At 40.9% G+C, this 21,257-nt stretch overlaps 3 protein-coding genes across 4 annotated transcripts in view; 1 reads left to right on the plus strand and 2 right to left on the minus strand.

Moving 5' to 3' along the window:
• Positions 1-219: 219 nt before the first annotated feature.
• LOC117952227 (moesin-like) lies at positions 220-13,531 on the minus strand. 2 transcript variants are annotated; one of them, XM_034884377.1, is made up of 15 exons: positions 13,285-13,475; positions 12,553-12,600; positions 12,250-12,333; positions 12,076-12,171; positions 11,784-11,906; positions 11,278-11,429; positions 11,099-11,182; positions 10,872-11,018; positions 10,008-10,104; positions 7,612-7,775; positions 7,355-7,485; positions 7,015-7,175; positions 6,489-6,581; positions 5,565-5,798; positions 220-778 (listed from the first exon to the last, which is right to left on the minus strand). In XM_034884377.1, the coding sequence occupies exons 1-15, from the start codon at positions 13,363-13,365 to the stop codon at positions 614-616; spliced, it is 1,860 nt and encodes a 619-aa protein (XP_034740268.1). In that variant the 5' UTR covers positions 13,366-13,475; the 3' UTR covers positions 220-613. The 2 variants fall into 2 exon arrangements, with proteins under 2 accessions (XP_034740268.1, XP_034740269.1); XM_034884378.1 differs by lacking the exon at positions 12,553-12,600 and having other exon boundaries at positions 13,285-13,531.
• Positions 13,532-14,065: 534 nt separating this feature from the next.
• Positions 14,066-20,306, plus strand: zc4h2 (zinc finger, C4H2 domain containing). The gene is made up of 5 exons (XM_034884380.1): positions 14,066-14,323; positions 15,006-15,177; positions 15,403-15,575; positions 19,067-19,229; positions 19,808-20,306. Exons 1-5 carry the CDS (start codon positions 14,271-14,273, stop codon positions 19,919-19,921), a joined length of 675 nt encoding a protein of 224 aa, XP_034740271.1. The 5' UTR covers positions 14,066-14,270; the 3' UTR covers positions 19,922-20,306.
• Positions 20,289-21,257, minus strand: part of LOC117952266 — a 1,772-nt gene continuing 803 nt past the window's right edge. The window contains exons 3-4 of the mRNA XM_034884413.1: positions 21,065-21,217; positions 20,289-20,986 (exon numbers count right to left, since the gene is read on the minus strand). Coding sequence (XP_034740304.1) covers positions 20,870-20,986; positions 21,065-21,217 — 270 coding nt within the window. The 3' untranslated portion in view covers positions 20,289-20,869. The remainder of the gene's footprint in view (positions 20,987-21,064; positions 21,218-21,257) is intronic.

Raw genomic sequence — 21,257 nt, forward strand, 5'->3', positions numbered from 1 at the left:
TAGTGACAACATTGCTTGTTGCCGTGTTAAGGCAGTGACACAGCAGATGTGGAGTTATGGGACATGAAGGATGTCATACAGTATGTCAGCGGCAATTTATTGGTTTTATTTTCTGTTTATTTATACTCAATAGACAAGTTGACAGTTTTCGAACAGTTTGCTCCAGGCACAGTGAGGGTGATCCGTCCTCATGTGGATGCACAAACAACGCACACATGCTGTTTCATGTGTATTTTATTTGGAATACTTAGATAGAAGTGTCTTAAATGTCATTGCTTTCATTAATCAAAGTATTAAGTTCTCATTAGTTTGGCACAATAAAATTGCAAATGCGTTAAATACCATTGCAAACCACAGCACTTTTCATAACTGACAGCACAGATGATGTTTGCAACACCAAAGTGGACATGCATGTGTTTTTGTTCCTATGAAATTAAAATAAATGATCTACAGTTGTCAGCTCTTACTCGTTTCCAGATGAAATGGCATTATGATCAAGGACCTCAAAGGTGGTAACAATTTAATTTGCTGTGATAATTTAATGATCTAATGATCTGCACCGACACTTCTACAATCTCTCAACGTGTCCAGTGTCATCGTCTCTGCTTATCTCTCACATGGACTCAAATTCATCAATGCGTTGTTTGGTGTTACCCTGACGAATCTGGCGTAGGGTCTTGTATTTGTCCCGGCCCGCCTTCACATTCTCAGCGTGGATCAGGTCATTGGGGGTCTTTTTGCTCTCGTCTACAGCTCCAGCCAGCTCAGTGCTCAGGAACTGAAAGAAAACACAAAAACACAGTGAATGAGATCCTCTTTCCTGAGACTCTTCAGGAGACTATTCAGAAGCCTTACCCCTCTCTTTACCTGACCCCAGTACTCACTCAATCCCCATCTGAAAACACACTATTGTCCAAAGTTATTAAGTCCAGTTCTGTGTCCTCTATACAACACCTCGTCTTGTTTTGGCTGTGAGGTTTTATTTCATTTGTTTAGGCCTCAGCCTGGATAAGATTGTAACTTATTGATGAAACCAATAGAATGATACAGTACTAGTAACAATGTTTTATTATGATGACTTATTTTAGATCATTTTTATTCGACAGGACATCTAAAGACAGGGGGAACGAAGTGCATCAAATGGCCACAGGTTGGACTCCAACCCAGCCCACTTCAGTTAGGACTGAGCCTTAGTATATGAGGCGCACGCTCAACCAGGTGAGCTACCACGAATTACACTAAGAATTCACTGATTCACTCAGTTCTAAGTAAAACCTAAGGGAGGCGCTTTTCAACCTTATATCTACCTGGGTTAGGTTTGTGTGTAAAACCTGTAGTTCTATTTCATGTTCTCTGGGGCTACAGTTATGTCACTGGGGTACAGGAGAACTACCCTGCTGGAAATCCAGAGTTCTCACCAGAGCACTCGTATGGCTTTCCAAAGGCTACACCCACACTAATTTGTGTTTAAAAATGTAAATTTTTTCTACATTTAAGCACCATGTCCGCACTACTCTCATTCCAAGCAGGGGCATCAGACTGGGGGCCCAAAAAGATGCTAGAATGGATAGCTGTGTATGCAGAGTGGGGTCCACAGACAATGCCTTTTACAGGGCCCAGAATTCTGTTCTACGCCCCTGATACCGAGTACCTTACTTAGAAACACTGCTGACAGATGTTTGAGTTTAAAAACTCCCGGGTTGTGTTATCGTGTAAATGGACAGAAACAGAGACTTTTGGCAACAAAGATGCACGTCAATCAGACCTCTGGGTGAGGTAGACTTACCTTTCAGCACATTGTTGTTCTTCCCAACAAATAACACCCTGGTCTTACATTTTTCAGCATTGCTGTTCTTTCTCCAATTTATTTTCTGCATTTTTGGACTTAAATGATTTTCAACAGCAGAGTAACCTGGTCATGTGACATACAGATAACAGCCTTGTGTGGACGGGATCATTTTTGTTTCAAACTGTATTAAAATGTAGTAGTGTGGCTGAATGCAATCTTAGGCTACTAAGTAGACTTTGCAGTTACAGCCCAGAGTATTATGGGATGGATTGAAATGTAGATTTGTCAGCTAAACATTCTTTGTGTAGACTCTACTCCAGCCTGTTGCAAATTAGGCTTTAAGATTACTAATGCTGTTTACACCAAATGGTTAACTACATATGCCATTTAAAAATAATAACGTTCAATTTGGCCTCTTTGTGGGCAGCAGGAGTGAGCATTAGTCATCCTCAATATTTGTTATGTTCTGGTTTCAAAATGATGAAGAGAGTTGGAAAACAGTTGGATACAAAATAGTTGGATGGAAAACAGACGGATACAAAACAGACGTAGGCTCTAGGGGGATTTGTCCATTGGCAATAACCATGTTTTTGTAAAACAATCTACCAACTTGTATTGAAGTGTGATGGTGTTAATTCCTAGCCATTTTGTTGTAGTGAGACAAATCAAGCTCTCCATATAAAATTACCTGTTGTGAAACTCATGAAACCTTTCAACCCCAAACTAGAGTGCTAGAGCATTGGGAGGATGCAAGGCTTTCCTAAGGCTACATCCACACTAATGCATTTTTTAAGTAATGTATATCTCTTGCTACATTTAAGCATCCTGTCCACACTACCCCTGTGTTTCACAGTACCGAGCACTGCTGACACCGTTTGAGTTTAAAAACTCCCTGGTGTGCACATTAGTTCGACTTACAGGTGAGGTAGGTGAGGTACCCTTCAGCAAAAGTTCCATCTTGTTGTCAGTCCAAACAAGTAACACCCTGGTCTTACTTTTTTCACCATTGTTGTTCTGTCTCCAAAGTATTTTCTGCATTTTCAGCTTAAATGATTTTCAGTCATGTGACATGCGCTGCCATGTGTTAACATGGACGGAGAGCCTTTCTGGTACCGAGCCTAAGACTCGTGTAGACAAGATCGTTTTTCTTCCAAACTCTGTTTAAAAATGAAAACGTTGCCGTGTGCATGAATGCAATCTTAAAGTGTTCATATTATGCTTCCTGGCTTTTTTCCATTATAGGTTTACAAAGTGAAAAAGCCCAAATTCCCCCCCCAAAGGGACTTACCAGCTCCAACAGTAAACGATGTTCACAAACTGCTCCAAACAGCTCTGCTGTAGTCCAGTTATACTTCCATGAGAAACATCCGTCACTTTATAACACGTTATAATGCTCACCTATCTGCAAGCATGGCACACCCTTATTCTCTGCTTCTGACTGGCTAGTAGTCCTTACCTAAGTACTGTCAGGGCCCTCATACTCTGCTTCTGACTGGCTAGTAGTCCTTACCTAGGTACTACTAAGTATACTTTGTTTTGCAGTTATAGCCCAGATTATTGTGCGTTAGATTGAAATGTAGATTTGTCATTTTAACATTCTTTATGCAAACTGTAGCTAGCATAGTATAACAAACGTTTCAAGATTAATAATGCTGTTGTGCAATTTGAAAACAGCAACATAAATTTTGCAGCGGGAGTGATAAAAAATGTTTGTTGTGTTCTAGTTTAAGAATGATGAAGAGAGTTGGAAAACAACTGGATGCAAAACAAGATGCAGGCTCTAGGAGGATTTCCCATTAACAATTAACATGTTTTTCTAAAATTATGTACAGGTTTTTAGGCATATTCTCATTTTAGGGATCAAAAAATTGTTCATACTGCTGCCAGAAATAGTAAAAAATCCCCAAGCCCCAAATGTGAACAACATCTGGTTTGGCCACTAATATTTACTGCATAGTCAAAACCTCTCTCTGTCTGTGACAACAGGCAAGGCAGAAAGAACCACTTTAAACAATCTCACAACAGAAATGTGATTTTCAAATCACAAACTACAAAGAAAGCCACAACTTGGAAGAAGTGTAATAAGCTAACACACACGTTGGCCCATACCTCTAGTAAATGAAAACGTGTAAAAGTTGATTGAGAGCCAGAGATTGTCTGGAAACAAACAGTCAGCAGCTCTAAAGTCAGCATACCGACATGCTCACGGGAAAGTCTTTATTTACCAGAGTTCTATTTTAATTAAGCCACTTAGCATGCTAATATTTTCTGGTTAGGACTAAAGACAAAGAATAAATAAGGATGATAAGAATTTCGTAATTCTTCCGGTATTTACTCATAAATCAAAGAATTAGAATTTTGACGTTATGAGGCGAGATTTGAAAAAAAGTCATCTATTCAATATTTCAATTACTCAATTGTCAAACCTCATAGTGGACAGGAAAAGCCAGGGTTTCACCAAAGCCGGTATGCTATATAGCTTGGGAACCATCAAAGTTAAAAAAAATTAGCTGGAAATCTAAACCCTAATCTAAAAGATTAAGGATCTGGCATTCAGTATCCCACTGCATCGAAATTGGATAACACTACGACCAATCACAACAGCACACAGGGTGACGTATCCAGAGCCCCCAAACGCTTAGCTACCATCGGAGTTAACTGGTAGATTAGACTGCTGTTTTCTGTTCACCTGCCCTCTGTGTGATGTGATTGGTGCAGCTGGCCTCTGGGCCCGCCTACATCAGATACACACACTCGCATACACAGACTCACATGCTCACCATACACCACCCACTCCAAACCATCCCCCTTGAACTGTCTGCCTCAAATACTTTACTGTTTGTTCTTTTCCCTCCCAAGCCACCTCAAAAATTCCTTCATGTGACCACATGAACTGTGTGTTGTGCTGTGCATCTTGTTGTTATGTAGTTTTGTAATGTATACCATGTTGCTGACTGCATACTTCCTTTTCCGGAGAACGTGTGGCGGTGCTTCAAATAGTTGCGGCCAGGAGGCTTGCTCAACAAACAGAATCATCTCGCTATGTACTTGTGCATATGTGACAAATAAAGCTATCTATCTATACACCAATGTGATTGGTGCAGCTAGCCTCTGGGCCCGCCTAGATCAGATACACCAATGTGATTGGTGAAGCTGACCTCTGGCCCCACCTACATCAGATTTACCGATGTGATTGGTGAAGCTGGCCTCTGGCTCCCCCCTACATCAAATACGCCGATGTGATTGGTGCAGCTCGCCTCTGGCCCCGCCTCTATCAGATACACCGGTGTGATTGGTGCAGCTCGACTACCAGGGTATAGTTAATGAGTGGCATTACTCGATGCCAGAGTAACTCGCTAAGCCACCTCAAACTGTGCTCTGGCGAGAATTCTCTTGACCTTTTGGTGGTGCCAAATAAAAAGTCACGGGATTGCAAAGGTTCTTAAGAATTATAATTTAGGGGCTATATGTTATACAAATTTCACGATAATAGGGGCACTAAAGAAAAAGTCAGGGGGGATACCAAAGTCAGTGGGACTCATCCAATTGGGACGATGAAGGCCTGCACAAAATTTCATGGCGATCCATCCAATAGTCGTGAGATATTCTAGTCCAACCGACAGACCAACATTGCCATAAAACCACACACTCTTAAAAGGTCCAGGACAGCCCAGGTACAGCTAATCTGTAGCTTTACATCCCCTCTGAACTGAAGGTGAGACAGAGAACAGCAACTCGGCAAATTAGGAAACTGGTTACATTCACTCAACCTTACCTTGAGGTTTTTCTGCAGCCTCTTGTTCTTATGGGCCTCTGTTACTCTTTCTTCCTCGCTGCGGTCTCGGACCATGCCCGGAGGAGTCAGCTCAGCGCTCGCCTCGTCACTGCTCTCATCTGTCTCATCGTGCTCATGCATAGGAGGTTGGACAGAATCCTGGATGTGGACACCCATGAGTTTAGTCTTCAGCTCCTCTTTGGTTTGCTTCAAATCAGCTTCTACCACCATCGCCTGTCAACACACACAACTTGCAGTAAAGCGCTGTGGTTGGATATTCAAGTGCAAGTAGCCTTTAGTCGACTGGTCCCAAAATGGAATATTCGCGTAGGACATTTTATTTGTCGGCTACTATGAAACTGAAATAAATGAAGGTGCTTTTTGGGAATAAAAGAAAACCGGAATGTCTTTGGTGACCTGTGGCACTTTTTCCTCTACTTTTTAGTACTAGTTAAAGGGGCATTTGACCCCAAATTCACTGAAATTGCATTTTTCTTTCTCCCTAAACATAAACAGATACGTAATGGAGACTAATTAAACCCCAAAACTACAAGGACAAATGTTATTTTGACCTGATAACCTGCTCATCTCCTGTAGAATCCCCTGTTAAGTTGTTTTAGTTCACCGCTCACTAATGAGGCCAACATTTCACTTCTGAATAAAGTGACATTGGCAGGTAGATTACACACATACACATACATACATGTTTTAGCCAATTACTGCTGAGGGTTTCTAACTGTGATAATGCAGTGACACGTCTAAAACTCATACTGTCACAATTTGAAAGTCTACTGATTACCTGTCTGTGGTTGACGCATTGCATCTACTTTGCCTTGGCCCAACACTTCGACGTGTCACACATCCGTCTTTGCTCATGTTTGAATCATCTTTTATCTCTCTCATGGCTCTGTCATTAATTCTCACCCTTTTCTGCCATTTATTCGCCTCTTCGTCCTTTTCCTTCTTGGCATCTTCCAGCAGGGAGATCTTAGAGGTAAGCTCTGCCAGCTCAGTGGCCTATACACACACTCACACCAATGGGAAGAGAGTTACACATGCTCTTGATCTGAAGTCGTGCAGTCGGTTGCACATTTGTGTGTTAGAGAAAATATGTGTGTGCGTGTGTCTGTGCATATGTTATACGCAGCATTGCGGTTCAGTTTGATTGTCTTTCTATTTAAGCAGCTAAAATGTGTATAATTTATAATGTATAATGTACTTTTAAGCTGAATTTGTGAATCACTTGACAACATCAATAATTTAGCAGCCTTTTTTCTAGCTGAGAGGTGGCCTTGATCAATATATGTAAATATAACATAATGAGTCCTTGATCTTGGGAATAGTTGAAATTGGTCTCATGGCTGAATGACTACTACAGCAACCACCTTCTCATTAAATTGATCCACTTGGAGTTTGAATGCATGAAGGTGTATTTTGTGTTTTTGAGTACCAGGCTTTCTTGGCTCTTGGTCTGGGTTTCAGACTGGTACAGTCGAGCTGCTTTAGCTTCCAATGCAGCTCTGCGGTCTTTGTCCAGGCGCTCTGCCTCCTCCTGAGCAACCATCCTCTCCTTCTCTAACTCAAGAGCCCTTTGTGTCTGCTCCTCTAGCTCTGAAACACCCATGCACATGTGCGCCAAAATCATTATATACATATGCCTGGACAGGCCTGTATAGTGTAAGCTTTGTAGAAATACTAAAATTACAAATATTTCAATGTACTTAGCAATTCTTTTGATGTTTTTAAACACAAAAAATACATCTCCAGTTGTATTCAGAAAGTTTTCAGACCATCTTGAGCTCTCTTTGTCTGCTCTTCAATCTGTCTCAATCTCTCCATCAGCTCCATGGTCTCACGAGCAATCTTCTCTGTTTCCTTCTCGGCATTTTCTCGCTTTTTTTTCTCACTCTCGAGCAGAGCCCTGACAGGAGAATTGTTCATATATACACATCTGAAAAAAAACTGGATCTCCTGACAGTTCTTTCTTAAAGCAGAGAGAACACACTGTAAACTATTATAAAAGCCTTCATTATGTCCTCCTTCCTACCTCTCCATCTGCCTCTTGTTCTTCTCCTCCTTGGCCTGGGCCTTCATCTGCTGCACCTCAATGGTGTCAGGTTTACGTCTCCGCATGTACAGGTCATGATTCCCCATACACAATGCCAGGATACGTTTGTTGATGCGAAGACGAGGGACGTAGAAAACAAAGTCCTTTAATACAAAAATGGGCAATCAGGGATATATGCCACATCAGAAGCATCTCAGATCTGTTTTACTGTTAGCATGGGTTTATATCCTAAAGTTTATATCCTTGTTTAGGATAATGTAGTACATTTTTCTAAACTCTTTCTTCATCCTCAGATTTGAGGATGCTTTCCTCAAATCTGTGCATACAGGCAAATTGTAGTGTGAGGCTAAATTCACACTATTCACACTACTTAATGTAATTTATGCATTTGCAAAATTAGTCATTTCATCAGTAACAAGGATATACGACTCCTGGTTGTAGCTACAGTGAATAAATCTCAATAAACATATCTCTAAGTAGTAGTAGTACTAATACATTTGTGTAATGTAGCACCTTTTACAGAACTAAGTCCCAAAGTGCTTCACAAGAGCAAATATTATTTTAAAAATTGGACCAAAATGCAGTATAAACGTACTCGCTATGTACATTTTTAGACAAGGAAGTTGGTAAAATATCTACAAGGGTTGAGGAAGGTTTCCTACTACCTACCAGATCAGTAAAGTCTTGCCGGGAAATTTCAGTTCAAAAGTGATGGCTAAGTTGAATGAACAGAAAAGGGAGTAGCAGAGGGGATGATGCCCTAATCTTATTCACAAAGAGAGAGATATAGTCACTGCAATCCCTATTTGAAAAGACAGGCACATCAGGAGGTGCAGGAGTGACGGTGTTGTTGAGGGTGTCAAACTGAATTATCGGGGTGCATTTACTGGAGGAAATGAGGTTAGAAAAGTAAGATGCCCTAGCCTCCCTAACCATATTGTTAAACTCAATTTAAGAGGTCTTTGACAGAGGCAGTGAACGTGGGTGGAGGGAAGGGAGGGAAGTCTCATTTTACTTGGAGCCTCTTCATCCAAAATGGAAGAGCAACATATGTTAAAGGAGGGGACCAGACATTTAATGTCAGCATGAGGAGACAACACTGCACCCGGGTCAAATGTTACAGAAACATTCTCAGCTGAGAATTAAAATGTGAGGGTAACATACACATTACTGTGCAGTCAATCTAGCATGCACGGTCAGTTACATGCAGCTCCTATAGCAGACAAAATCCACATTTAAATTGAGCGTAAAAATAAGGTCCATAAGGTATGACCCCTAATGTTTGTGGCACCAGTAGAATGAAATCAAAATCCTTACTGACTTTAAGAAAATCAGCAGCAAAACAGCAAGAAACGTCAGCAACGTGAATATTAAAATCACCAATCACAACAACCCAGCCCAATCTAATGATAGAGGATCAGTGGTGGAATGTAACTTAGTACATTTACTTAAGTACTGTACTTAAGTACACATTTAAGGTGCTTAAACTTGTACTTTTCTTATGTCTTTTCTTTTCATGCCACGTTCTACTTCTACTCCGATACATTTCAGAGAGAAATATTACACTTTTTACTCACAAAACAAGTGTAGTTTACAAAATCTGATGTTTTATTTTAAATGAAACTATTAAAAGTAAAACAGCCTACAAGTCCAGCTGAGAAGGTTAGATCACGCAACTGTTTCTAAAATGAGAGAATTTGTTTGCATTGAGTACTTTTACTTTTTGAACTTTTACTTGTAATAGAGTATCTTTAATTCAATTCAATTTCAATTCAATTTTATTTATAGTATAAATTCATAAAAGACACTTTACAGATAGAGTAGGTCTAGACCACACTCCAGAATTTACAAGGACCCAACAGTTCTAGTAATTTTCCTCCAGAGAAAGCAACAGTGCGACTGTAGGATTGTGAAGGATCTGACTACTTCTTCCACCACTGAGGATACAAGACACTTAATTAAAAGGCATTAAATCATTTTTAAAAGCAGGGGGGTTAATGAATGGAATTAAACCTGGATCATCTGCAGTACACACGAGAGGAACGCCCTGATGCTCACTTTTTGGAAAACACAAACAAAGACTCGGAAAACAGGTCCTGAACACCACAGCAAGTCCAGGCCTGAGGTTCTCGGAGTGAACTTATTAAACCCTGAGGACTGGAGAAGGAGCAGCTCTTTAATCGCGTCCACAAAATTCCATGACTAACCTTAACAGACCTGCACAGAAATACATCCATTGTACATGTATAAGAAAATGGCAACTTTCCCTTAAACTTCCTGTGAATGGGGTCTGTGCAATTTTTCATCTCATGACATGCTTCATAGAATGTGGTGCTGCTGCAGATAACTCACTAATAATAATGTATTTTGCATACCGGAGCTTTCTTGTCGATTGGTTTGATGACAAACTTCTTGTCATTGAAGGAAATGTTCCTGATCTCACTCCAGGGGAAGCCAATCTTTGGGGTCATCCTGTAAAATATGGGCATGTTGTTTTACCACTGTAAACTGTTAACAGGGGTGATCATGTTCTTCACACACAGTTAAAACATAGTTAGGAAAATAAAAGTTTGCACCCAAGCTAGGAGCTCTGTGAGGATCTACAACCCTCCTTTGAGCTAAATGCTAACATTAGTGACGGTGACAGTGCATATGCTGATTCTAGGCAGGTTTACCATGTTCACCATCTTGGTTTAGTATGCTAGCATGCAAAATGTAAATGTGCTTTTCAGTCTGTTTTTTTAATTTAGGTCCCATTTTATGTACATTAGTAGCTTTATATGTATATTTGGGGTTTCTACTAGAACATGTATAAATGGTTTAAAGTAAAAAAAATAAAAATAAAAAGTCCAGTCTGCTCTGATTGGCCAGTATTTCCGGCTCTTCTACATTGGCCCTCTCTGAGTTTCTGCATCATCATTGCAGCCGGAGAATGACTGTAACAGCACTGTAGCAGACGGCTTGTTTAAAAGCACAGGTTATTAATACGGCTATTTGCATTTTGCTGTGGATTGAATGTTTCATTCTTTTAGAGTATTTTTTAGCACCTCAACATGCTTCATAATCAAAATGACATGGAAATCTTACCTTTTACAATATGGGACATTTAAGTGTTCACCAAAGTCATTAAAATTCATGCTATGGGATGAATATGTCTGTACCAAATGAATGCCTGTACCAAATTCAATCATTGTCAACACCACCAACACAACCATTTCCATTCATAAATTGAAACCTACTTGTCCTTCTTGTCATAGATGTTCAGCCCCAGCGCGTCCACCCCCAACCACAGCTCGGATCCTTTCTTGTTCTTGATGTTAAAGTAGTTGACCCCGTACATCTCCAGATCCTGGGCTATCTTGAGGTACTCCACCATGGCATCTTCCCTGATGTGTGGAGTAATTACATGAGCTAGAGAGAACCTGTTTCCAATACGACTTTAAGAAGAATAAGACACCTGCAGTACCTCAGCAATCCCTTGTGCTCTTGATGCCACACCTGGATTCTATTCTCCCACTGATTCTTATTCAGCTTGTGCTGCTCCAAAACCCTGGTGTTATCAGTAAAGAGGACACACCAGTTAACATTCTGAAACTGGAATTTAGTTGAACTTTGGTTAACACTCATTACCATAGAACTCAGTACCTCTGTGGCAGCAGCTTCTCTTTCGCGAGGTATCCCGGTACGTGATAGTCTTTCCTGTAGTCTCCTTGTTTGACCTGAACAGCATACGATGCCAAGAGCACTGCAGTCTCGGGTGGACAGTATATGTCATCATTTAGGATGCATTCTTTTACCTAAAACACAGAAAGGAAACAAAACGCTCTGCTTTGAGACATTAATGGCCCCTTATGTTTTATGGTGCTGTTTGTGTTAAGGTGTCATACACAACGGCTTGTGTACAACAGCAATATTAACATTGTGATATTTTCAGACTCTTAAAGCACATTTAACTGATTCGTTTTCTTGATTAAATAAGCACTTGACTCTCTGTTTATTTCAAGACTAAATTCATAGATTTGGATCCTTCTTATTGCATACAAATACGAAATGGTGCCATCTCATCATAAAATTCGTAAAAGGGAATAAGTCAAATTTAAAGCAGTAATCTTTTTAAAAACAACGTCCATGTGCATGTGCTCATCTCCAACCTGTAGGAAGAAGAGGCGCTGTGTTGTCTCCTGGATCAGTTCATCTGCGACATCCTCAGGGTAAAACTTGGCCTTGAACTTAATCAACAACGGGTTGTCCCTCTTCACATCTTGAGCGGTCACCTGTGACCGGCAACCCACAACAGAGGGAATGAAGACATACGTACTAATTAGCGTCAGTGGGTTGACAAAACAACAATCATGATCACGTGTTCAGTTAAATCCAGCGGCCAGCGGGGGTTAGGTTTTGCCATCAGGGGATGTAAAGTTGACACACAAACATTCCCCTCACCCTTTTGTTCAGCTTGAGCCAGGTGGAGAAGCTTTTGCTGTCCTGATACTGGAGGCCAAAGAACCAGGTTTCCCTCAGCCCGATCGTCTTCACTATCTGAACACACCAGTAATTAACACAATCACGCACCTATCCGTCAAAGTAATTGTTTTGTACTCGTACTGCACAGTTTACCTGGTCAAAAAGTTGTTTGCCAGTGGTGCTGGGCAGGATGGCAAACTCCAGCTCAGCATCCATGGTTGTAACTCGGACATTTATCTGCCAGAGAAAACATTCACACTGAGCCACAAGAGGAAAAAAGAAATTCCTGCTGCTCATTCATCCGTGTCACTGGAGAAGCATCAAGGAGCATGCAGAGCAAAAGCATCTGGGTAAAAAAAGCTCTGCCCATTTTCTGATAAGTTTGTCTGTTCTTTGAAATAATGCTACATTGCTTGGTTCTTAAACAGCAAAATGACCAAAAAGAGTGTTTCTTACATTTTTCTGTTCAACCAGGAGCATCCAATCGCAAGAGGTTGGTGGGTGCTACAATCAAAAGATGAAGCCCACAGTATATTTTAGACTTAACTGAGAACATGGGGTTCATGCCATGATGAATAAGTATTACCGACTTGGTCTAAACAATTACACCTATTTAGCAATAATCTAGAATGTTACTAACCATATGCACATAATTGCAGTTGTTAGGATGGACAGACTTGCGTAATAGAACAAAATAATTGTAGAAATGTCTTTATTCCTCATAAACTTTGCTGAGACTACACAAGCAAGGCAGGCTTCATTAGTGCCTGTAATAACACTGATTATAATAATAGTAGTAGTAATAATAATAATCATAATAATAATACTAATACTGTAGTACAGTTGTAAGTCTACATGTCTTTTGGGGAGTGACTGCTTCAATGAACATTTATGAAAACAGGAGGAGAAAGCTTCACTGTGCGACTGTTTGTTACACCATGTTTATCCGGATAATGTGACAACTCACAATAAATCCAAGAACACAAATGCAACAAATGAGAAACATCTTGGACCTGGGAATGATATCATCATACGTTTTGTTTTGCTCAAAAGATTATTCTAAAGATTAACAACTACCAACTACTGCCTTTCTGTAGCCTTTCAATACAGAGCAGGTCCACACATTTCAGTCAAACTACTACATTTGCAATTCACTGACATATTAACAAAAAAAAAGCAACTACTTACAGTTGACATTTGTTTTTTTTTAATCCGTAGTCGAAACACTTCTTCAGAGACGTGCTTGTAGCCTTTTCTCTGTGGAGTCATATGAAACTGCTTGCAATACCTACAAGGATTATACAGAATGAGAATGGACCATTGTATTGCTCCCAAGTACTTCTCTCTCTTAGTTAATCCAATGGAAGCCAGGGGCCCTTGTGTTATGGAGAGGCAGCCTTCATCTGTGGAGACTTTTCTTTCTTAAATGTATTACGTGTGACTGTGACTGTGTGACCCTCATCTAGGACCAAGACATGATCTTTTCTTGTCTCCCACACCTGTAGAGGGACACAAACAGGAGTAGGCCTAACTCTGCAGCACCTGGTGTTCCAGTGGCAGTGACGTCCACTCTGCTAGTCTAATCCTTCTTGTTCAGTTGTTATGACATACAGTGATTTTAGGGTCAGTAGTGTAGCCTAAGTCTGGTTCAGACTGTTGCTAAATGTGTTTTTAATGTGGGCTATACTTTTGTTTTATTGTTGAGACAATGTGTTTTGCTGTTTTTTTTTTAGTAACATTTGTTTATATTTCCATAGTTTCTTTCTTGTTATAATTTTTCCTGAAGAGTAAATCCTAAGGAGATGTGCTCCATTGTTCCTTGACTTGATTTTGTTTTCTCTTCCTTTAAGAAGAAGTTTGCTGTAAGTGCCATTAATGTATTAAATATTATATGTAATGTTTCAATGAAGTGAACTAGTTTCCATTGCTGTGTAACACATGGTTTTAGGGGGAAGTGGATAGTTGTAGTAGGCTATTTCAGGTTCAACGTTTTATCACAGTGTGCGCGTAGCAGAGCTCTAGGTGCTGCCATGGCCACGGTTTCACGTTGTGGGCGCGTGCTCGTGTGCGCGCTCACGCCGGCCATTGTGTTTTTTATCAACAAGGAGAGAACAACTGTGGCCTTCTTTACGGGTAACTGACCTAGCAAACTGAACGACAAGGACTGCGAAACCATGGCGGACGAACAAGAAATAATGTGCAAATTAGAAAATATCTTGGAAATACGGTAAGACTTGACTGAAAGGTATTGTTGTCAGATGTTTGACACCTAATAAGAAACGGTTTCTTAGCTAATGTTAGCCGGCCAAGAATGAGCCCCTTGGCTTCGCTTTTGTTACTGAGCTAGCTAAAATTAGCCGGTCTGCTGCAGACCCGGTCTTTAATAGGTTTTAGCAGGTTTCCGACAGTGTTGGGAATCAAACACTACAGGCTAAATAAGACCTATAGGTTGAGAAGCTGTAGTTGAGGTGCATGTTCTGACCATATATCTGTATCAACATTCCAGATGTGTATTGACAAAATGCCAGATGTGCGATGCCTATTATTTCTGTGGGGAAGCTAGCAACTTAGCAAGCTAGCAAGCGAATCGGTCTGTCAATATCAAACCAGAGGGGGTGTTGGTTTGCCCTGATGTCTTCTCTGCAGCCACGTTAAATAACTGCAAAATACGTTAACGTCACACGAATTAATTCACGTAATAATACATTAGTTACAGTGTGTGAAAATGAATAGTTCTGCTTAACATCAATACAGAACGTCTGTGAAGTTATTCAAAATTGGACACAAATGCAAAGCACTGCATGTCAGAGATGTGGCTGTCTATGTAGGGGACACATCGTTCTTTCTTTTTCTTTTTGTTGCATCGTTGAGGGAAATAACCTGACAGCTGGTGTCTTTGGTCCGTGCAGGAACAAGACTGTCCAGATGCAGAAGATCAAGTCTCGTCTTAAGGTTGAGTTTGAGGCTCTGGAGTCGGAGGAGAAGCACCTGAAAGAGTACAAACAAGAGATGGATCTGCTTCTACAAGAGAAAATGGCCCATGTGGAGGAGCTGCGACTCATCCATGCAGATATCAATGTGGTGAGGAAGTTCTGCTGAAAACTCAGTTCAGCTTTCAGAAGAGTAGAATTTAGTAACAGCTATGTAAGACCACCAACACAAAATAAACACACAGTATATTGATTGCAATTCAAGTGCCTGTGTTATTCTCAGTATAAACTATGTAATGACTAGGTACAACCATTAACAGCTTATACAGTGCATTTTACATGTGAATTTCTGAAATTCCCACTTCTGTCCTATCAGATGGAGAGCACCATCAAGCAGTCGGAGAATGACCTGAATAAGCTGCTAGAAACAACTCGCCGCCTACATGATGAGTACAAACCTCTGAAGGAGCACGTTGATGCCCTCAGGATGACTTTAGGTCTACACAGACTCCCTAACCTGAACGAAGAAGAGGAGAAGCTCTCCCTGGAGTCAGTATACACACACACGCACGCACACACACATCAATTTCTAAAAGATGTTTTTTTATTCCTCTTTTTAATCAACTTTAGCATGGGTGTGTAAATGTATGCAAACCATTGTATTTTATATATCAGTCTGCAATAGCACTCAACAACATTGTAATTGAGTGCATGAGCAAAGTTTTTCAAGGCTAATTTATTTAAATAGTGCTGGAGTGATCATCAAGGTTATACATAGCCGCATTTAGAGTTTACTGACAGTTCTGTTTGGTGGTGATGGATAGACCAGATTATGGCAGCGAGGTCATTTATTGACTGGTTCAGTAGTGTGAAGGTAACTGTTAAGATGACAGGCAGTTGTAGGTCATGAAGACATGGGACTACTGTCTATAGAGAAGTTTTGGATCAGAAGGACAAGTAGCAGCTCCCTGGTGTCATTTTTCTTTTTGATAAGTAGGGATGAATTTCCTTAGAGGAAAACTGTTTCAGTGGGAGCCCTGAGTGATTTGTCAGACTTCATTAAATTGTATTATTTATTATTGAATGTTACTCAATGTAAACTATTGAGACAAGTTAGTGAGACAGTTAAAATGTCATGTATTGCTCCTTCCTTTCCCTTTTATTTTTATTTTATTTGGGTGCAACAGGAGCATTAACAGGAGATATCTATAAACCTCAACACATTAAAGCAACACGTACCGTACACTAATGGCTAAAGAAAAGAAGAAAAAGACAGACAGAAAAAATCTAAACACAAAGAATATTTATTATAAGTATCTGCTAGGTGTTCTCCTGATGGACAGGTCTATTGAGAAATCTTTTTGTCTGGATTCTGTCTTCAGACACTGGCGAGCAATAAATCCATTTTGAAGCTTCTGAATGTCCTTGTTATCCACAACAATGTGGGCACATTAAGGGGGACTGACAGATGCCCCCCCCCCCCCCCCAGCACAAACCACAGTCTGATATTCATCAACAGGGGATGATATTAAAACTGGACAGTTTACTATGGACTGAATCTGAAATGATGGTGACTAGTTTATTCATGTTTGGCGATGTTTAATGCGACCAAGGATCACATTGGTCTTGTCGAAATTTCCTGTTATTAGAGATTTTTTCTCTCTCCTCGTACAGACCCAAATATGGCCCCAGTTTAGAGCCGAACAATTAATATCCATATATTGAGGTATTTGTTCAATAATATCGCAATATCTGTTTTTTCCTCCTCATCACCTAGCCCTACTATCAACTAAAGAAAACATGTTTGTGGGGCGACCTCCGGCTCACCCAGTAGAGTGTGTGTTTCCACTGTCACTACATAGAAAGGGAAAAGCCCCCCCGAAAAAAAATAATCTTAAATACAGTTTTTGTTTGGTACAGATCCTCGCAAAAATCGCATTATAATCATTTGCATTTTCACATTTCTCAATGAAAATAAGAATGAGAGAAAAATGATCATTCCTTCCAATATCGTTATTCAAATCGCAACATCAGTCAAAATAATCGCAATTAGATATTCAGCCCCTCCCAGTCTGCCTGCAATGTTTCTGCCAGCCGTTGGTTTGGTCCCCGACTCAGGTACGGGTGTTTGTACATAGGGAATTTACAAATTAACTGCAATTTCTCAGTTGGGTTGGATATTGTATGAACAGAAAATTGAAATGGGATGTTTAAGTTGTGAGGAGTTGTGTAGGACCACTGCTGCTCTGCACGCTGACAGCATTATTGGCAGGCTGGCTACTCTGTAATCCTCAAATTCCACAGGATAGGGAACGGCGGCAGAGTCATTAGGTTTCCATTAAAGTCAACGTGTGTATTTCCACTGTCTGCTGAGCGGCTGTGTTCTAACTCCGTCCCAGCTCCAGCGAGCCCCAGCCCTCCAGAGCAGACACGCAGAGCTTTAATTTCAGCTGGATGCTGGTGAGCTCCACAGCAATTCAGCACACGGCAGATGATGCTGGACAGGAAGTTGAGCACAGAAACAAATAAAACATTGGGTTGATTTTCAAAATAAAATAGAGCATACTCACGATGGCTCATACCTCCCTGGACTAGACCTTGAACACAGCACAGAGTTGTTTCCTCTCTACTCCTCTGGATTGGAGACGAACTGTTGTTGTTTTTGTGGTTGTTCTACGTGATATCGCGAGAGCTCTTGGGTCCTCTTGACGTCAGCTGTCAGTCATGGCCACAGCCGTTCCGCAACAAATCTGGACCCGGTGGGTTTTGACGGATGGCGAGCATGGAGCCGTCACACAGCGGAGCCGATCCACAGCCGTTGCGCATCCTGTGGGAATATAGGGTTAATTTGGCCAGGTGCTAGTCGTCTCTCTTTTCCATCTTGGTGGTGTGCTCCTTGATTGTCTCAAAGTTTGGGAGATACTTAAAATGTTCTGGCTTATCACTGTTGTCCTTCAGTGTTTTTACTTAGAAGACAGAACTCATTACAGAGAGATTTATGATGACATCTGGGGAGATGTTAAAATGATCACTTGTGCATCTTGGTGCCAGAAAATTAACAAACGATAATATTGCCTACTGGAACTGTTTAAGGTTTGATAAACTGCTCTCTGACCGGAGGATGCATACACGTCATAATAACAAACTCAAACACCCCAACTGTTGTTAACTGTTGTTAACGTGTATGAAAACAAACATGTAATCCATATCAGATGAACTTGTGTTAATTGTGAAATATTGGTGTGTGTGTGTGTGTGTGTTAAAGGTATAGCAAGTGATGGTGCGCTTGTTGATTGTTATTTGAACTCAACCACCAAACAAACCCCCCCCCCCCGACAGACATTACTGCTGCCAGCACACTCACATGCTCCACCATCAACTGTTGCCGATTGGCTGGAAGAGCGTTTTATGGCTCATGCACTCGTGTCTGTTTTTCTATTGACACAGCCAGGGCTGTGGATTATTAACACCAGATTTTTCTTCAGCGCACAGAGAGAAGAGAGAGCTAGGGAACCGTGAGGAGATACTTGTTGAATTTGACAAAAAGTGTCCTGGATTAACATCACTTACTATAGCTTTAATGTAATGTAAGAGCTTTGGTGGCTCATGATTACAGGAAATACAGCCCAATGCATTGGTTCTGCGAATGCTCTACTCTATCAAGAATCTATTTGGAGAGAAACCAGAGAGCGTAAAGAAATGGGATATCACTTTTTATTAGTTTTGAAAATGGGCCAAGCAGGCTATAAAGTCCAAGGCCAGATTTCATTCCCAGTCCTCCACACTCACAGACACACTCACATGCATGCAGACAAATGTTCTCGCAATCACTGGACTTTTGCTCAGACTTGTACATTTAAAGAGGGTGTGTGAGATGACTATAATCTTCTCCTATTGTAGTCTACTTTTGTATTGGGTTTTGCCCCCACACATCTCTCAATACAGAGCGTAGGTGGGAAAATCTCAACGGTGATATGATTCATAAGCTCCCAAATGAGAATCACAGCTAGCTGTTGTGCTCTTTCTTTGCTTTTGAACAGTTACTTTGAGAAGCAGAAAGCAGAGTGGCAGAAGGAGCCACATGAGCCCGCCATTCCAGAATCCCTCGCTGCCGCTGCAGCAGCAGCACAGCAGCTTCAGGTGTCCAGGAAGCAAGATGCACGCCAGACGGCCACCTTCAGACAGCAACCCCCACCCATGAAGGTATTAGTCTGACCTAAAGTCAATCAATCAACGTTTATTCATTTGAAATAAATATAAAATAGCTTCAATCGTGATAGAAATTATTTCAAGTTTGAATAGTCGGCAGATGGACACACCAGCCACTACGCACTTTGTATTTTCTTTCTTAATAATTAAAAAAGCACTGGGAATTTCCAAGATGTAATTGGCTCCAAACAAACACAGACACCACCCTAAAGTTTAAGAAAGAAAAAAATGCTTAGTCACACACACCCAGACACCTTCTGAAAAGTTATTTAAGTGTACATCTAGGGATGTAACGGTTTAAAATGTAACTTTGCAGTTCTAGTGACCAAAATGATCACGGTTTGCGGTAATATGGCGGGATTTTGAAGTGGTCTTGGTATAATCTTGGTATAAGCATGCTGAAATGATATTGACTCACTCACATTGACTCCGCATTGAAATATGGTAATAAATGACAAGGCATTTTTCAATACTATGAGGCAATTTGGCCTTTGCCTAAAAGTATCCAAGTTCAGTGCCCAGTCCTAGACTTGAAATGAAGCATTGCTTTGAATTTCTCCCCCCCCCCCCAGGCTTGCCTTTCCTGCCACCAGCAGATTCATCGTAATGCTCCCATCTGCCCATTGTGCAAGGCCAAGAGCCGCTCCCGCAACCCAAAGAAGCCCAAGAGGAAGCCGGATGAGTAGATCTGACTCTACCTCCAGCCTCTGGGGGTTTAAGGGACCTGGTCCATTACACTGATCTCAGAGCAGCCATTTATGACTGAAATAACAGATCTGTGGTTCAGGACAACTTCCACAAGCAGTCCCCACTTTAACAAATTGTCTTAGTACTTTTTTTCATGAACTGTCAACTGAAATTGATGGAGGATCTTATAATGTCATTCTGTTTGTTTTTATCAGTGCTTTGGATGTGTTTATATGTAATTGTATGACTTGTATATTAGGTTTACTAGGCCGTAACCATGTAACTGAAATAACGCAAAAAATAACTTGATAAACTGTCCAAATGTTTTTTTGCCTTAGATATTGTACTGTACTCTCTAAGTTTTTTCAATGCATGTGTGCTTCCGTGGCTGTCTGTTGTGTAATATTTTGTGCCAATGAAAAAACAAATAGGTTTAATTGAAGAAACACAATCTTTTAATGTTTACATTGTTCAAGTGAAAAGGCCAGACTCATCTGCTCTGAAAAGTGTTGTGTGTTTAACTTTAGTACAGTGATAAGAAAATAAATAGATGTTTTGTACTAACCTTGTTATCAACATGGTCCTTTTTACACTCAAAAACAAAGGCTAGACTTGTTTTTGTGATCATAAACACAGCTGTGTTCACGATCACACCAATACATACAGCTGTAGCTGTGCTGAGGAGTAACCAAGGACGCATATGGATAAGTATGTACTGGGCAAATGGGCGGGTTTAGCCTGTGTGTCAAAATATAGAGATAGGAATATTTTTGACAGCAACACAATATTATACCTTTCGTTGTATTAATACTGTGCCCATCAGGTCTTCAGCTATCTGTCTGGAAAAGCACAGCGAGGTCTCGTTAAATGAGTACCTGTAGCGTTTTTGTCAGGGTAACCCCTCATTTCATCTGTTGCTAGGGTAACTCTACGTTCCTTAGCTGTTGCTAAGGCAACCCTAGGTTGCTGTGACCCGCACAAACCAAGTTGTTCCTCCCAAATCCAGTGGTGGGCATCAAAAGGCTTTGGGAGATTTCTCCCAAACTCCCCCAACGTGCACACTCCTGCAACAGAATCCGAATGGTTTAAATCCTGTGAATATTTACCCAGATCCATCAAATTGACACAAATATTACACTCACTCGATAGCTCAAGTGTGTGTTCAGTCTGCCCTTCAGTGCTTGGAACTGCAGTTGTGTCTTCTTCCTCCTGATAAAACTTTCCAAGGCCAGAGAAGCCTGTTGTCGCTCACACACACAGCAGACTGCGGGGTCGTGGAGCTCCACCTCTGCAGCCTGCCACAAGAAAACATGAAAAATGAGCGGGATGGGGGGG

This window comes from Etheostoma cragini, chromosome 10 (assembly GCF_013103735.1).
Source record: "Etheostoma cragini isolate CJK2018 chromosome 10, CSU_Ecrag_1.0, whole genome shotgun sequence".
NCBI classification, from domain to species: domain Eukaryota; kingdom Metazoa; phylum Chordata; class Actinopteri; order Perciformes; family Percidae; genus Etheostoma; species Etheostoma cragini.

Coding starts and splice junctions, on each gene's coding strand:
- LOC117952227 (XM_034884377.1), bottom strand. CDS start 13,365: ATGACTCCACAGAGAAAAGGCTACAAGCACGTCTCTGAAGAAGTGTTT. Junction 11,183..11,277: donor GAGAAGCTGCTGCCACAGAG/GTACTGAGTTCT, acceptor TGATAACACCAG/GGTTTTGGAGCAGCACAAGC. Junction 779..5,564: donor GGCTGCAGAAAAACCTCAAG/GTAAGGTTGAGT, acceptor GTTTTCTTTCAG/TTCCTGAGCACTGAGCTGGC.
- zc4h2 (XM_034884380.1), top strand. CDS start 14,271: ATGGCGGACGAACAAGAAATAATGTGCAAATTAGAAAATATCTTGGAA. Junction 15,178..15,402: donor TCCATGCAGATATCAATGTG/GTGAGGAAGTTC, acceptor CTGTCCTATCAG/ATGGAGAGCACCATCAAGCA. Junction 15,576..19,066: donor GAGGAGAAGCTCTCCCTGGA/GTCAGTATACAC, acceptor GCTTTTGAACAG/TTACTTTGAGAAGCAGAAAG.